This window comes from Mus musculus, chromosome 3 (assembly GCF_000001635.26).
Source record: "Mus musculus strain C57BL/6J chromosome 3, GRCm38.p6 C57BL/6J".
Classification (NCBI taxonomy): Eukaryota; Metazoa; Chordata; class Mammalia; order Rodentia; family Muridae; genus Mus; species Mus musculus.
Window position 1 is genome coordinate 119,129,412 of NC_000069.6, and position 18,094 is coordinate 119,147,505.

The 18,094-nt window shown below is 39.7% G+C and overlaps 1 protein-coding gene across 1 annotated transcript in view; it reads left to right on the forward strand.

Moving 5' to 3' along the window:
* Dpyd (dihydropyrimidine dehydrogenase) overlaps positions 1 to 18,094 on the forward strand; it is an 870,816-nt gene that overhangs the window by 567,303 nt on the left and 285,419 nt on the right. Inside the window, exons 15-16 of the mRNA NM_170778.3 lie at positions 6,311 to 6,379; positions 12,491 to 12,574. Coding sequence (NP_740748.1) covers positions 6,311 to 6,379; positions 12,491 to 12,574 — 153 coding nt within the window. The remainder of the gene's footprint in view (positions 1 to 6,310; positions 6,380 to 12,490; positions 12,575 to 18,094) is intronic.

The following is an 18,094-nucleotide window of genomic DNA, read 5'->3' on the forward strand; positions in this document are numbered from 1 at the left end:
CGGAGCTCTTGACTCTAGCTGCATATGTATCAAAAGATGGCCTAGTCGGCCATCACTGGAAAGAGAGGCCCATTGGACAGGCAAATTTTATATGCCCCAGTACAGGGGAATGCCAGGGCCAAAAAGTGAAAGTGGGTGGGTAGGGGAGTGGGGGGGGGAGGGTATGGGGGACTTTTGGGATAGCATTGGAAATGTAATTGAGGAAAATATCTAATTAAAAATACATATATAACATTTCTAAAACCCCAAGCCCATTCACTGCCTGTCAGTTTTCTTACAGCAGAGTTATCTTACTGATGGATATCTCTTTTTGGCTCTCAGAGACTGTGCCTTATGGATTCTATTCTTGTCTTCTAGCAACATGGCCTAGGGTTTGATCTGTCCCTTGACCCCTGAATAGCATGTTGTTCTGTTGTGGTTTACTTTACTTCTGCTCTGGGTATGAAGAAGAGAATTGAAATGTTACCTGCCTCCAAATGGGAGAATAAGGCTGTTCTTCTTTTTCCTTCTCTTCACACTCTTCCTCGTCCATCCTCTCCTTCTCCCCACCCCTCTCCTCTTTCCTTCCTTGTTCTATTATAAACCCCTTTCTCCTCCTTTTCACTCCTTTCTCCTTCATTTTCTCCACCTTTTATATCCTCCTGTTGCCCTTCTTTATCTTCTCTTTTTCAGTCTTCCTTTTCTTTTTCATCCTCCTCTTACTTCAGTCTTCTTAGCAATAGAGAGCCATGCCAGGAGATAGTGGGTCTAGCCCTACAAGATTTTTTTTTGGTCCCTGTGGTATTCTTCCTGGGTCCTTTGTCTAGCTGGAGAGTGAGCCGGCTTCTCTGAGCAAGACTACTTAGAAAGGTGCAAAGAACATTTGTCGCTGAGGAGACTCAGTCTGGAGAGAGACCCTTTGCTGCTAGATAAAGACATTAGAAAAGGGAATTTGGGTCCTTATAGAAAAGACCACAGGACAGATGTTCTCATGGAAGTTGTGTTTCATCAAAGAGAAGCTGAACTTACACAATGCAGAATAGGCATCCTCCATTCCTCATTTGCCTTTACTTCTTTTTTGTTAATTATTTTATTCATTTTACATCCCGATTACATCCTCCCTCTTCTTCTTCCAGTCCCACCCTCATGCCCCTTGTACCATTTCTCTTCATAAAAGGAAGGCCCCCCATGGGTACCAGCCCTGGCACCTCAAAAGCACACACACCACACAGCATAGCACACAAAGAAACTCTTCCTGTGAGCAGGGCATCTGGAGCCAGCATCTAAGTCCAAATGGAGGGTCTGGGTTTGTATAGGTGAGGGACAGAGGATAGAACCCCTTTCTTCCTCCAAATTGCCTGGTTGGGGCTACCCTGGGAAATTAAACTATTTGAAATAATACAAGAAAACTGATTTGTTCCTGCTAAAGAAACACTCAGGCAGGAGGCATGACAGCCCTTCTGAACCAGTGGTTTTCAACTTTCTTAATGATGCAAACCTTTACTACAGTTCCTTCTATTTTGGTGACCCCTAAACCATACAATTATTTTATTGCTGCTCCATAACTCTACTTGTGCTACTGTCACAAAAGAGGGTGCAACTCAGTGTTGAGAACTACTGTTCTAAACAATCCCTGAGATGTTTTCTTTCTTAATTGGATGAAATAAAGAACCTGGAAGACCACCATTTTAAATGTTTAAGTGAGAGAACATTTACCTATTTAGTGTTTCTGTCCCTGACTATATGCCTACCAGGAAACTGAATAATTTATATACTTCCCAAAAACCCAGTTCCCATGGTGTTTAGAGTCTACAAAGGAACTTAACCCAGTTTTAAGGACAGCTTCTCGCTGGTGTTAACTCTTGCCAATGTGGTCTCAACGTATTTCTATCCATGATACAAACATGCATTTAAATTTTGCAGCATGTCCTTGTGATGTTAGGCACATACGTAAATAAGAAGTGTGTGATGGGAGCTCAATGGCTTCTAGCAGATTCTATCACCAGATTTCATGACTTCATGCACAGCATAAATCCCTGGTACCCCAGTCTCATATTCACTGAAGGATGTAACAATGAAAAAAGCAATTATTAGCATTCCCTGCGTATGTAGATGAGACCATCAAAAACTAGTAACTAAAATCATAGACTGTTAGAAGCACCAGCTGGCCCTGAACCTGGGTCTTCCCTTCAATCGTGCTGTGGTCTTTATAACTCAGTGTCCTTAGGTCTTTATTGGGCAAAAAAAAAATGGGCAAAACAAGGTTGAAATTCTTAAATAAGTATATAAATCCAAATCTTGTAAAATGTCCATTGTGTCATTAAAGTGAAAAAAGTCTTAGCCACTGCCGTTCTTGATTCTCTCTGCAATGTTACTCATATTTTACTAATTAGAAAATCTACTCCCTTGCTCAGCACAGGACCTAAAGATGATAGAACAGGATTTCAATATAGACATTCTGGCTCTGTAGCAGACACTAGTAACTACTGCCATATATACTCTACTGATGGATTAATGCAAGGCTACACATAAATCATCAGCCTTCCAAAACCCAAAGCAATGTAAAGGTATTTAATGTAATTTAAAACTATAGTTCTCAAGAAGTACATGAAATTGAATTAACTATGTTGTAATATGTTATTATTGAAGGGAACATTATATTTTATTTCCTATGAAAGAAATCTTTGTGCTGTGCTAGTAATTATAGTAATATGCGTTTTAGTGGCATTATAGAAATTGGATGTCTCTTTCAGGAGCCTACATTTACACACAAATTTGTGAAATTCCCACTGCCACTTTCTGAGATGACAAGGTTAATATTATAATCAACATTTGAGAAGTGGGAAAGTTGAGACTCAATAAAGTTAAGAAAATTGGGGCTCAGGAAGTTATTCGGTCAGTGCAGTGCTTGCCATACAAGCATGAGGACAAGAGTTCCATCCCCAGAATTCACACAATGTCCTGGGAGTGGCTGCTTGTGCTTCTAATCTCAGCATTCAGGATGTGGAAATAAGAGAACTTCAAACCAATTTCCCTTATGAATATCGATGCAAAAATCCTCAATAAAGTTCTTGCTAACCGAATCTAAGAACACATCAAAACAATCATCCATCCTGACCAAGTAGGTTTCATCCCAGGGATGCAGGGATGGTTCAATATATGGAAATCCATCAACGTAATCCAGTGTATAAACAAATTCATAAGACAAAATCCACATGATCATATCATTAGATGCAGAGAAAGCATTTGACAAAATCCAACACCCATTCATGATAAAAGACTTGGTAAGATCAGGAATTCAAGGCCCATACATAACCATGATAAAAGCAATCTACAGCAAACCAGTAGCCAACATCAAAGTAAATGGTGAGAAGCTGGAAGCAATCCCACTAAAATCAGGGACTAGACAAGGCTGTCCATTCTCTCCCTACCTATTCAACATTGTACTTGAAGTCCTAGCCAGAGCAATTAGACAACAAAAGGAGATCAAGGGGATACAAATTGGAAAGGAAGAAGTCAAAATATCACTTTTTGCAGATGATATGATAGTATATATAAGTGACCCTAAAAATTCCACCAGAGAACTCCTAAGCCTGATAAACAGCTTCAATGAAGTAGCTGGATATAAAATAAACTCAAACAAGTCAATGGCCTTTCTCTATACAAAGAATAAACAGGCTGAGAAAGAAATTAGGGAAACAACACCCTTCTCAATAGTCACAAATAATATAAAATACCTTGGTGTGACTCTAACTAAGGAAGTGAAAGATCTGTATGAGAAGAACTTCAAGTGTCTGAAGAAAGATATTAAAGAAGATCTCAGAAGATGGAAAGATCTCCCATGCTCATGGATTGGCAGGATCAATATAGTAAAAATGGCTATCTTGCCAAAAGCAATCTACAGATTCAATGCAATCCCCATCAAAATTCCAACTCAATTCTTCAACGAATTAGAAAGGGCAATCGGCAGATTCATCTGGAATAACAAAAACCTAAGATAGCAAAATCTCTTCCCAAGGATAAAAGAACCTCTGGTGAAATCACCATGCCTGACCTAAAGCTGTACTACAGAGCAATTGTGATAAAAATTGCATGGTACTGGTATAGCAACAGACACATAGATCAATGGAACAGAATTGAAGACCCAGAGATGAACCCACACACCTATGGTCACTTGATCTTTGACAAGGGAGCTAAAACCATCCAGTGGAAAAAAGACAGCATTTTCAACAAATGGTGCTGGCACAACTGGCGGTTATCATGTAGAAGAATGCGAATTGATCCTTCCTATCTCCTTGTACTAACATCAAATCTAAGTGGATTAAGGAACTCCACATAAAACCAGAGACACTGAAACTTATAGAGGAGAAAGTAAGGAAAAGCCTCGAAGATATGGGTACAGGGGAAAAATTCCTGAATAGAACAGCAATGGCTTGTGCTGTAAGATCGAGAATTGATAAATGGGACCTCATAAAGTTGCAAAGCTTCTGCAAGGCAAAAGACACCATCAATAAGACAAAAAGACCACCAACAGATTGGGAAAGGATCTTTACCTCTCCTAAATCAGATAGGGGACTAATATCCAATATATATAAAGAACTCAAGAAGGTGGACTCCAGAAAATCAAATAACCTCATTAAAAAATGGGGCTCAGAGCTGAACAACGAATTCTCACATGAGGAATACTGAATGGCAGAGAAGCACCTGAAAAAATGTTCAACATCCTTAATCATCAGGGAAATGCAAATCAAAACAACCCTGAGATTCCACCTCACACCAGTCAGAATGGCCACGATCAAAAATTCAGATGACAGCAGATGCTGGCAAGGATGTGGAGAAAGAGAAACACTCCTCCATTGTTGGTGGGATTGTAAGCTTGTACAACCACTCTGGAAATCAGTCTGGCGGTTCCAAAGAAAATTTGACATAGTACTACCTGAGGATCCCGCAATATCTCGCCTGGGCATATATCCAGAAGATGTCCCAACCGGTAAGAAGGACACATGCTCCACTATGTTCATAGCAGTCTTATTCATAATAGCCAGAAGCTGGAAAGAACCCAGATGCCCCTCAACAGAGGAATGGATACAGAAAATGTGGTACATTTACACAATGGAGTACTACTCAGCTATTAAAAAGAATGAATTTATGAAATTCCTAGGCAAATGGATGGACCTGGAGGGCATCATCCTGAGTGAAGTAACCCAATCACAAAGGAACTCACACAATATGTACTCACTCATAAGTGGATATTAGCCCAGAAACTTAGGATACCCAAGATATAAGATACAATTTGCTAAATGCATGAAACTCAAGAAGAACGAAGACCAAAGTGTGGACACTTTGCCCCTTCTTAGAATTGGGAACAAAACACCCATGGAAGGAGTTACAGAGACTAAGTTTGGAGCTGTGATGAAAGGATGGACCATCTAGAGACTGCCATATCTGGGATCCATCCCAAGATCAGCTTCCAAACGCTGACACCATTGCATACACTAGCAAGATTTTATCGAAAGGACCCAGATATAGCTGCCTCTTGTGCGACTGTGCCGGGGCCTAGCAAACACAGAAGTGGATGCTCACTGTCAGCTATTGGATGGATCACAGGGCCCCCAATGGAGGAGCTAGAGAAAGTACCCAAGGAGCTAAAGGAATCTGTAACCCTATAGGTGGAACAACATTATGAACTAACCAGTACCCTGGATCTCTTGACTCTAGCTACATATCTATCAAAAGATGGCCTAGTTGGCCATCACTGGAAAGAGAGGTCCATTGGACTTGCAAACTTTATATGCCCCCGTATAGGGGAACGCCAGGGCCAAAAATTGGGAGTGGGTGTGTAGGGGAGTGGGGAGGTGAAGGTATGGGGGACTTTTGGGATAGCATTGGAAATGTAAATGAGGAAAATACCTAATAAAAATATTTTTTAAAATGGTGGAGCAGCCATTAAATAACCCATACAAGGTTTTCAAGCCTCTACAAGTACCCCTCCAATCATGTACCTACAGGCACATGTGCATGCATATCTATATACACATACAATAGCACAGAGTGCACTCCCCACACATGGACAGCACATACATGTTCAGATAAGTGTTCAAATATTCAATGAGAGTAATTAAACATGTTGTCACTCATGTCCAAAGCCTAAGTGTTCTCCGGTGCTTCAGTGTTCCAGGCTGCCATTTCTAGTGATATTATTGTTTTAAGCATGTTGGAAAAACTAATTTTTAGAATGTAGCTTGTTAGGATAAATGTATTTTTATGGTTATTAATATGTGCAAAGAGCAGGGAGGCCACCTGAACCCATGTTCTCTTTTTCTCTCTAAAGATCCTGATCGCCAGCATCATGTGCAGTTACAACAAGAGTGACTGGATGGAACTCTCCAAAATGGCTGAGGTACAAATTTCTTTAGTTGGTATTTATTGTATTTCACCTCTCTCATTTTTATTAGTTTTAAGTAAAGAGCTGCCACAAAAAATAATACAAGGGAAGTAAAATTGAATTGAAAATGTAAGTTAAAGCATTTCTATTATAATTTGTTTACCATGTGTTTTCATTTAAATGATGGAAATGTAAATTTAAAAGGAATTCATTCTATGAAAGCATTTCCCTGGATTTCACATGGTACCTAAAATCCCTTTATTCTCTGAATCCACAGACTCTACATTTGCATATTAAGCAAACTGTATATATGATGGATGCCATGATAAAATTTAATTCTACCTTTGAGAGTCTAACTTGATCTTGCCTTGCCTTTAGGCAAACTAGTTTGACAGTAAGAGAAGGGATTCTGAATATAAAAGTCTTGAATATTTAAAATATAAAAGGTTCATTTAATACTGTTCTAGTTTGAATACCAGCATGTATAAAGTGCTAGGACGGGCTGTGGCTGAATGGCACAGTAGTGAGCAGGCATGCTACATACATCAGTGATGTGCCCCAATATAAATGACCATTTGCACAAACACAAACAACTAACCACAAACCTCAGATTTGTATTCAAACATAAAAATACATGCTTAAAAAATACACTTATGTCAATCATTCAGCCAGGCAACGTAGGTGAAGACAGCCCTGGCTAGGGATCTTGAAGAGCTCTCAACCATGCTGAAGACTGAACACTGAACCTAGTAAGACTTTTGACTTGACCTGATATTACACAATACCATGATGTTCTCTGTGGTATGCAAAGATGGTTGATTGTACATTTTACTTGGATACCTTTAAAACTGTGAAGGGAGAAATTACTTCTGAGACTTCGGGTGGTGAAATTAAACATGATCTGTAATTGGCTTCGTGATCTTCTGTGCCGGGTCTGCTTTATACATGTATTTACCTAATTGACCATGAAATCTTCCACAGAGCCTGTGCTTGGCATGAGCCTTGCCAATTTTAAACTGACTATGATAAATGGCTTTATCATGCTGCGTGCTTCTCTGCTTTTCTGTGGGAATAAAAATACTTAAAAACATTTTCCTTCAGTAATGGACATTAATTTTTAAGTGGGAGAGTTTACTTACAAGAGTCACAGGTCTGTAATTAGAAGTATATTAGCAATTGTAGATGGTTTTGCATTGTGTTTTGTTTGGTTTGGTTTGGTTTAGAGAGCCTTCGGGGCTTCCCAGGGAAACAGAGCAGAGTGCTCAGGTGTAGGGAATCACCATCATGGAGAGTGCCATAGATCATCGTAACGCAGAAGCATGGGAGGAGTAAGGGATGGACTGATCCTTCTTGCCACCAGTCTCTCTTGGTAAAATCCTACAACACTATTGTCTGTGTGCTCTACTACTCTGAGCAATCACATACCCCATGGCCTGCAGCGTGATTCTTCACCCAAGCCCAGAACTGATACGGAAGGCCAGAGCTCCTTGATAGACATGGAACTTGGTCCCTTGGGGTTCTTGCTTGTGTAAGGGGTGTAAACACTGGCTAGCCCTAGGTCTCATATAGAGGAAGACTGTGAGAGCTAACATAGTAAATATGCTGACAGCAGTATAGACTGGGGCTGGGAGAATGTGTAATCTGGAAGGTGAGTAAAGCCATCAAATGTGAGAAAGTATACAGGCTAGATGTGGGTAATGTACCCATATTCTCTCTGCCAATTTTATCTATAATAACTTCATTGACCCAGAATTTCAATAGCTTTTTAAAGTTCTGTGTATGTGTGTGTGTGTGTGTATGTGTGTATGGGTGTGTGTGTGTGTGTATGTGTGTATGGGTGTGTTTGTGTGTGTTTGTGGGTGCACACATTTAAGTGGTTATGTATATGTATATGTATATGTATATGTATATGTATATGTATATGTATATGTATATGTATATGTATATGTATATGTATATGTATATGTATATGTATGTACATGTGAAGGCCATAGGTAGACACAGAGAGTCCTTCTCAGAAGTTCTCCATCTTTTAAGACAGGGTCTCCTACTGAACCTGAAACTCACTAGTCTGTGCTACAGATATGCTATTTGTGACTGAGCACACCACTGACACATATCCTTTCCAATGTGACAAGTAATGAGTTTCTGAGTTAGCCAGTGTCTATTGTGCTTGCACACACACACACACACACACACACACACTCACACACACACACACACACACACACACACACATACACACACACACACACACACACACACACACACACACACACACTTCTCTGATGAGATCTGAGAGCTACATTAATCTATGGGTAGAAATATCCACATTTATGGGGGCAGTTATACTACAGCTATTTGAATAATTCTAATAGGATCATTGCTGAGCTGTGACTTCTGGAACCATGGGTTTAGGGCTAGGTTTTCTGCAGCAGGCATGCATTTCCTCCTGTGGAACAGGCCTTAAATCTTAGAGGAAAACAGTTCCAACAAATTTCTAATCTGGAGTTTAGCTACTCCTTGGGCAATGAACATCCCTGTGCCTGCTTCTACCTTTTCTTTTCCTTTTTCATTGCTCTTATTTGGTGAGGTAGATGCCTTCTGGACTAAGCAACTAAAATCCTTGTTACTAATAAGAGCCAGAATGTTAGTTCAGTTTAGTTTATTTAGCATTTCATACTAATTCAGCAACTAAGGCTTTTTTGAGTGGTTGTGGTTACTTGGAAATAGAAGTTAGCCACCCCTGAAGTTCCTGTGAGCCCTGTAGCAGGCATATTCAGAAGCAAAATAAATGTCTCCCAGGTCCTGGGTGTCACCCAGAGCAGTCTTGTCCCAATTTTTAAGGCCTGGATACTCATTCCAAAACCCATCACAGATCATTTTGGTGATCAGTACATGCAGGTGTGTACTATTTGATAGATTTAAATAACTATCCCTAGCTGGGTGTGGTGGCGCACATCTTTAATCCCAGCACTTGGGAGGCAAAGGCAGGGGAATTTCTGAATTCGAAGCCAGCCTGGTCTACAGAGTTCCAGGACAGCCAGGACTATACAGAGAAACCCTGTCTCAAAAAACAAACAAACAAAAACAAACAAACAAAAAACAAAAACAAACCCTATCCCTAGTTAAGACTCTAATCCATAGATGGTGAAGAATTTTGTTTTGAACAACTGTTTAGAAGCCACAAGAATGATGAAAAGTTATTTTGTCTTAATCCAGTGTGGCAGTCCCAGTTGGGGAGCAAGTGTCTTCTTTCTGTTTGTGATGCCAAGTGTCTGCCAGATAGCCTCACATCCGTGACTGGCAAGCTGTGTTTGCACACACTGAGATATAAACGGAAACAGAATCAGTGGACAGGAAAGCACTAGACTATGGAGAGAAGTTGGAGCTCAGACTCTGTCACTACAAACTCTTTGATGCACAAGACATGCTCTCGATGACTTCCTCGTTGGTGACACTCACTATCACTAGGGGGTGTTCTAAATGGCTTTTGATTGATGCATATTCTGCTTTCATAGTACTCGACAGATAAGGGAATTCCATACCCATCTGTCATGTGCTCTGACCTTGTTTCCCCTCATACCTCCCTCCCCTCTCCCTTAGCTTCCTGATCCTGTTAGTCCCCTTCCCTCCCTCATAGCCTTTGCCTCTCCCTACAAATCACATAAACACACACAATTTTACGAAGCAATGGTAATATGTAAAAACAGAAAATGGAAGAAAAGATGTGGTATTTGGATTTTACTTAAAGAACAAATGATTTAATAATAATCTACCCATTGATTTAAATCACTGGGTAAGCTACAAGATATACTTTTAAGATACTATGAGATGAGTAAGTTGAATCTTTTACGTTTGGCTTATGAACTGCCAATGGGCAAGACGGGTATAGCTTAGCTTTTGGAGTTGTTTTAAAGCTGAAGTAAGATAGAACAAACGGCTTAGTGAAATATCCTTGCATATGGATTGTACCCAATTAGCTTTAGCTATCATTATCTACCATGCTGGTTAATTGTCAGTTTGAAGTGACATATGCATAATATAAATATGTGTACAAGTGCTTCCCAAAGATCTGCTAATCCAAATTTCTACCAATTGCTAAATACATAAGCCTAAAAAATACCTTACATAACTAGGAGGAAGCACAAGCGCACTATCATATATAATTGCAATACATAATCTAGATGAAGTTCATGGTGCTCACATGGCATGAATTTGCAATCAGTCCCATCACTTGCAGTTTATGTCTACCCCAGCTGTGGACTAGGAAGGTTCACTGAGTCATCCAAAACCTCTCTGGTCCTTTAGCAGCCAGTATGCTGGGCACTATCTATACTCACTGCAAAGCCTGCAGAAGGGGAACAGCATGATTCTTAGTCATTGTTAAGTAACACGAAGCATTTCCAAACTGGATGATGGAAGCAGAGCAGCATAATGTGTCCATGTTTGGAAACATGGGAAATTATTGAATAGACCTTCACAGATGCACAGAAGAAAAGGCAGGTGCGCTAATGAATGGAAACGGGCGAGAAAATCCACTGAGAAATAACTAGAGTTGAATTTGTTAAGATCATACTTAAAATTTGCGAAATAGAAAAAAAACAATTAGGAAGAATAGAGAAACATTAGGGAAACAGCTTTTGGCTTAAAGAATAGTCTGGTATGCTTAGTAAATAGAAGATTTCTTTTGAAAATAAAAGCTTTCCTATGAGGTAATACATATGTGACATTATTATTATTGAAACCTACTCTCCTCTATTTATAAATTATTGTTAAATTCTAGAAGTGGGTAACACAGCATACAACTTGGCAAGTTTGATGTATTTATCCTCTATCTCTTGAGTTACTATATTAAATTTAAAAGATGGTGTGTGGGTGTGTGTGCAGGTGAATAATACCGTTGCCAGTTATGCGTGCAGAGGGAAGAAGAAAAGTTAGCCATAAAGCTCCTCCTCGAATCCACTCTCTCTGTTCCTCTCCCAATATGAGCGTGAAAGAACACAAAACCTTCCCAGACGTGCTGAACATAATACTACATTACAAGCTGAATCTATCCTAACTCAGGTTCTCACACAGCCAATAATCCCACCCACTGGGCCATCTCCCCAGCCCCTAAAAAGTGTTTACAGATTTTTTTCCAAATAGACATTCCAAGAATTTGAAGATTCCCCCAAGTATTCTGAGCGGTTCTCTTCATTTTGAAAACATCTACTTATGTGTTAAGGGAGGAATGAGTGACTTAAATGATAAGAATTCATAGTGACTGAAGTCTGATAAGATAACCAATATCTTGTGTTTCTTACACTAAGCTGTTCTAAAATATGATGAAATTGGCTTTTAGTTCAAATTTTTTGCATTCTATTCATTCACTTTAGGAATCTAACATTTTTTCTTTGCATGCCTCTTTCATCATCAGTTATCCAGAATTATTACAAGTTGTCACTATAGGTAGAAGCTGCATAGGAAACACAAAGTGTGGTCCCTAACAGATGGAGATCAAAGCTCTATTATCTCATTTAACAGCCAGATCTGTCATTTAGCATCAATTGTTTCATATCTCTTGATTCTGGGTTGGAAATTGTGATAACACAAGGGTTCTGTGAATCACAAGCTAGGACTGGACCAGAGGTCAAGGTACTTACCGCCAGTCCTTACGACCTGACTTTGATCTCCAGAGCCCACATAGTGGAAGGAGATAATGAACTCCTGCGTGCTGTCCTCTGACTTCTAAAACTATACATTGTCCACATCCATACAATTAAATATACACACACATGCATATAAGTTAAATTTTAAATAAAAATTGAGATTATGTGAACTATGTAGATTAAATATAATGCATACAGGGTAACAAGTTTTAACTTTTAAGCTCTCAGTCAATGTTTTATTGTTGCTATCGGCACTTTAACTTGAGGACCAGAATTTTCAAGAGCAGTTTCTACAGAAGTCGAAGCTATGTAGGAAAGACAAAGTGTGGTCCCTTATGGATCAAGTGGACTTGAGGAAAAAGCTATGGTGAAATCAGAGTGTTTAGAATTAAGAGGTGTGGTCTTTGTACTTGATGGAGAGACCATTGATGTCTTAATAAAGTTCTGCCTTCTCTCTCATTTTCCTTCCTTACAGGCTTCTGGAGCAGATGCCCTGGAGTTAAATTTATCGTGTCCACATGGCATGGGGGAGAGAGGAATGGGCCTGGCTTGTGGGCAGGTAAGCACCCGCAGCAGTCGTTCCTCTGCTGTGGCCGTCAGTATGACATAATGGTCCCCAGTATGGATTCTTACTGTACCTTAGGCGAGGAGATGTGTGGATCTGATGACTGGCTGAAGACGTGCAGGTCTGCAGTGTTTAAATATTTAGTGCTTAAAAAGTGGAAAATGAGGGAAACCGGAATTACGGCAATGGTTGGGTTTTATTGAGGAAATCATATTATGTGCTTGACAGGAAGGAATATCATAACAAATAGTTTTTAAAAGCTCTGAAGCAGAGTTAGCTGATATCCAAGGCAATGTTCTTTATTCGTTTCTGAGGCCGATCTAGTTTCCCTGGGGCAATACAGTGTACACAATGCATTGTTCCTAGTGATTTTGTAGTAAATGGGGCACAGCACAAATTGCGTTTTACAGTTTTTAGCATACGATCATTATTCCCTAACTGTATTTGGGGAGTTGCAAAAAGACTTTGGTGGTAGTTTTATTTACGGATACAATAAATGGAAGCTTTATGTTAAAGTAAATTCAAAATTCCTAATGAATAACATGTTAATATATAGAAAATACGACATCTTTATGGAACAAAATGTAGTGTGGTGTGTTAAGAGGAGATGAAAAAAGCTTAATGCTTAAAAGGTAAGTGTTTTGAATCTCATTTCGCCTTTAAGCCCAGAGGAAATATTGTGAAATAAATACAAAACTTTGGTATTTGCCTAGAACTGCCAGTTTCCTAGAACTTTCAAGTTTACTTCTGTATCCACTCGTGACTTGGGATTCCTAAGAAAGGAGGTACCAACAGTCCCACACTCCTGCTTTTCTCAAGTCACTGAATTGATATGAATAAAATCCTGAGCCCTTTACTCACCGAGAAGAAAGTTTTTACATGCTTAAATGAACAAGAGTTTCTATTTTCATGTTCAAATGCAGAGAGGGGTTCTTTAAGTACATTGTAAATATTTAATAGGCCTTGGGAATGGATTTGCAACTCAGGAAGAAATCATTCTTGTGAACAGCAGGAGGGGAGGGGCTGGCCAGGCATCTTTCACACAGACCCTGGCTCTTCTCACAACAGGTTACCAGAAGGCCATTAAGCCCGGTAAACACATCCACAATTTAGTGCTATCAAGTCAGGGAAAAACAGCATTATTTCTGAGTCATATGATGATCTAACAGTGTGTCAGGGATGTGGCATGTTTAAAGAGAAGGCTGTGCTTTGGAGATGGCTGAGTCCATAAGCCACTTGCCACTCAAAGAAGAGCATCTGAGCGAACCGCAGAACCCACATAAAACAGCTGGCATAGCTGCGGGTATCTGTGATATCCAGTGCTGGAGAGGCAGAAGTGAGAGGAGCCCTGAAGCATTCTACCTCATCAGCCTAAAGGTTTAGTTAGTAAGCTCGAGTTTCAGTGAGAGACAGACAGGGTCTGAAAATACAGTGGCTTCACTGATCTCTGACTGCCACATGTGTATGCATGCAAAGCCCCCCACAAGAATGCAGACAGTGAAGGAGGCCAGAAGAGCATCAGTACCGGGCTTGAGCTGGTTCTGAGTGGGCACATTCGTCCCTCATCCACTGAGTTTACCCGCTTTGCCTATTTCATAGGCTAGACCACAAAACCCATATTTTAAAAGTTGAATTCCTTGCATAATGTCAGCTTTGGAAAAGAGGAACATACTAATTTCTTAAGGAAGAGTGCATTCTGGTGTTTATATTTTGCCATAAATATAACAATTATTTGAAAATGTTGCAAATTCCCAACTGAGTTTCTCCTTCCAGAATGGGCTTTGTTCCTTGCATACATCTGCACATTTTTCCCAGCTGTGATTTGGTGTAGGTGTAGGTGTAGGTGTAGGTGTAGGTGTAGGTGTAGGTGTAGGTGTAGGTGTAGGTGTAGGTGAAGGTGTAGGTGTAGGTGTAGGTGTAGGTGTAGCTGTAGGTGTAGGGGTAGGTGTAGGTGTAGGTGTAGCTGTAGGTGTAGGTGTAGCTGTAGCTGTAGGTATAGCTGTAGCTGTAGCTGTAGCTGTAACTGTAGGTGTAGGTGTAGGTGTAGCTGTAGGTATAGGTGTAGCTGTAGGTGTAGGTATAGCTGTAGGTGTAGCTGTAGGTGTAGGTGTAGCTGTAGGTGTAGCTGTAGGTGTAGCTGTAGGTGTAGGTGTAGGTGTAGCTGTAGGTGTACCTGTAGGTGTAGGTGTAGGTGTAGCTGTAGGTGTAGGTGTAGCTGTAGCTGTAGGTGTAGGTGTAGGTGTAGCTGTAGGTGTAGGTGTAGCTGTAGGTATAGGTGTAGGTGTAGGTGTAGGTGTAGCTGTAGCTGTAGGTGTAGGTGTAGGTGTAGGTGTAGCTGTAGGTGTAGGTGTAGGTGTAGCTGTAGGTGTAGCTGTAGCTGTAGGTGTAGGTGTAGCTGTAGGTGTAGCTGTAGGTGTAGCTGTAGGTGTAGCTGTAGCTGTAGGTGTAGGTGTAGGTGTAGGTGTAGACGTAGGTGTAGGTGTAGACGTAGGTGTAGGTGTAGGTGTCTTCTCTCCAGAGAGTTATTTAGTCAGAAAAACTTTCACGCAGCCTTGAGCTAAACGGGAATGCCAAATGCTACAATTTTTGCAGGCAAAGATATCAATAAGATTTTCAAAGATTAGGATTTGTTGGCTCAAGGAAAGGGCGTGTTTCTATTTCACTTCTTGGTGCTACTAGAACTGAAGCCGGTCCTTATCAACTAATCATACCAATTTTCTTTCAAATTTTACTGTTATAAGTTAAATAATTAGGAAATAAAGTCAATTTAATAAATTTTGCATAGACTTAGGGATATGAATGTTCTGTACTGTATTACTGAATTACTGTAGTTTTATTAGAGGGTTTTCTATAACTGTGCTTTCAGAGGGGCGCAGACAGTCTGGCCTTATTTGAATTTCCTTCCAGCATTCCCCCTTCTCTCCCTCAGTTCCCTATACTCCCACATTGGTAGGCTGGAAATGTGTGCTCATTGTGTGCTCAGTGGAGGGAGGAGGAGCTGTAATAGATGAATTCCCTTTCCAGTGTTCAGAGCCTAGTTCATCACTGTCTGCACTGTCAGAGCATTCTGAGTGCTTGCTGAATGAAAGGGAGGGCAACACTGGTCTAAAGTGGGACTTTATCTAAGGGAAAAGTCTATGGCATAGCACATTTTCTTTTCCCAATGCCTGTTGTTACTCATTTAACTCAGCTTTCTCAGAAATATTTACTAAGTGAAGTTTTTTTTTCTAAGAGTGTGCCCTTACATAATTATCATAAGTTAAAATACATTGACATATATAAATACACATATGTGTAAATATATACATAAAAATCTAAATATACATATACATGACCAAAAATAATGAAGTTTATGAGCAGAGGAAAATGTAATCTCTGTTAGATACAGACATCTTACTTGTGAAATGTGTATGTGTGTGTGCATATATATATATATATATATATATATATATACATATATATATATATATATATATATATATATATATATTTCTCAAGTTGACCTTGATATTCATCTTGTGTGTTCCACCTGGTGAGACTTGGCATATGAGCCTTTTATCTCATCAGCTGTTCTAAGAAGCTGAAGTCACTCTCCCTCCATCTTCTTTCCATTCGCCATCAAGCCACTCACCGTCCTCAGACACAGGTATCTACCTCTAACCTGTGAGATCTGAAAAACCATGAAGTACTCCCTATTCTCATATATTATATTTGATTTGATGAATGAAGGATGATGATGGAACTTTTAAGGTATGAGGTAGTTGCTTAGCATGTACCATGATTTGGTCCCAATCCCCAGCACAATAAAAAAATAAATAAATATATTAAATGGACATCACGATGCAAGTCTGTAATCTAGGCTACTTGGGAATCTGATGTCAGAATACTGTGTATCCAAGAGCACAGCCACATCCCATCCTCCAAATAAATGCATAGAGAAGTCAAACTAATGTCATCAAAGTTAAGATTGTTCACTAAAGCCACAATTGTTTTCCCATATTGTATGAAAAATGGGAAAATAAAGCCCTTGGTCATTTACATGAGTGACTAGGGTTCTAAGTTTTTAAAATGGTATCCCCTTAATATTGCTGTTCAAGCAATTCGAGAACATGGTCTTACTCTGGTTGTGTGTGCTTCAAAGATCAAAGTTGTACTGCACCTGTGAGAAAAATCTCTACTCTGGCTGGCAGCCTCCAAATGAGGTTGCATGTTCCTATACACGTATTCCAGATCTCAAGCAGGCTAATGGGTACCAATGTAGATGGCTTAATTGGCAAGCTGACCAGATTAGAAAAGGCACTGATGACAGTTACCAGTGATAAAATATTCCAGTGTCAACATTAAAGCTAGTAACTGATGATTTAACTGCAAGACCAAGTTAACTCTAACTCATTTCCTAATTCTGAATCCTACTTATTTACCATTTCCCCATTTATGAAAACAGAAGGAGGGGCTGGGCAGATGGCTCAGAGGTTAAGAGCACTGACTTCTCTTCCAGAGGGCCTGAGTTCAAATCCAAGCAACTGCATGTTGGCTCACAACCATTTGTAATGGGATCTGATGCCCTCTTCTGGTGTGTCTAAAGATAGCTACACTGTACTTAAATAAATAGAATCAATAAATCTTTAAAACACATACACACACACACACACACACACACACACACACACACACACACGTACACACACGCCTGAACCTTCAAGTTCTTGCTTCTGGGCATGAGGGAGACTGTGTCTTAGGTTTCAGATTTAAACATGTCTACAAGTTATACACTTATACATGTAAGTCTATTTTCTGTAAAACTTTATATTTTTATCTAATTGAAATATAGTCATCTTTTTATTTTTTAATTGGATATTTTATTTATTTACATTTCAAATGTTACCCCCTTTCCCGGTTTCCCCTCTGGAAACCCCCATCCCATATCCCTTCCCCCTGATTCTATAAAACAGTCCAATTTTCACCTTTGGAAGTTTTTCCCTTTGTCTTAAGCATCATGTGTTTTAAAAAAAGCCAGCTAATAAACAAAAACCCTTTAAAATTCTTTTAAAATTACATTGAACTTTTCACCTTTATTTTACTGAATCTTCCTACCAAAGTTCAGAATGGTACTTAAGGAGACCTGTGAAAAATCATTCATATTCTTCTCAGTGCTTTTGTAATTACTATCAACCCAGTATTTGGACCCATAATCCTTCCTAGTGCTTATGCCTTTTGTAATGACACAGAGATGAGTGTCTTTCAAAGATAACCGATGTCAGGAACTAGAACTCTGTTATGCCCTTCTGATTTTACTTCTAGAGAATAGAAATACCAGCAGACATGGACAGGTCACTCTTGTTTGTAGGTTTTGTCCATATAACTTGCCTTGTGTTTACATCTGCATGTGTGCTTGCCTGTGTGCATGTGAGTTTGTGTGCATGCACATACACTCCCATGCATGTGTGTGCATGTGTGTGTGTCTGTGTGTGTATGTGCGCATGTGCATGTTTTGCAGATGTATGTACATGTGTA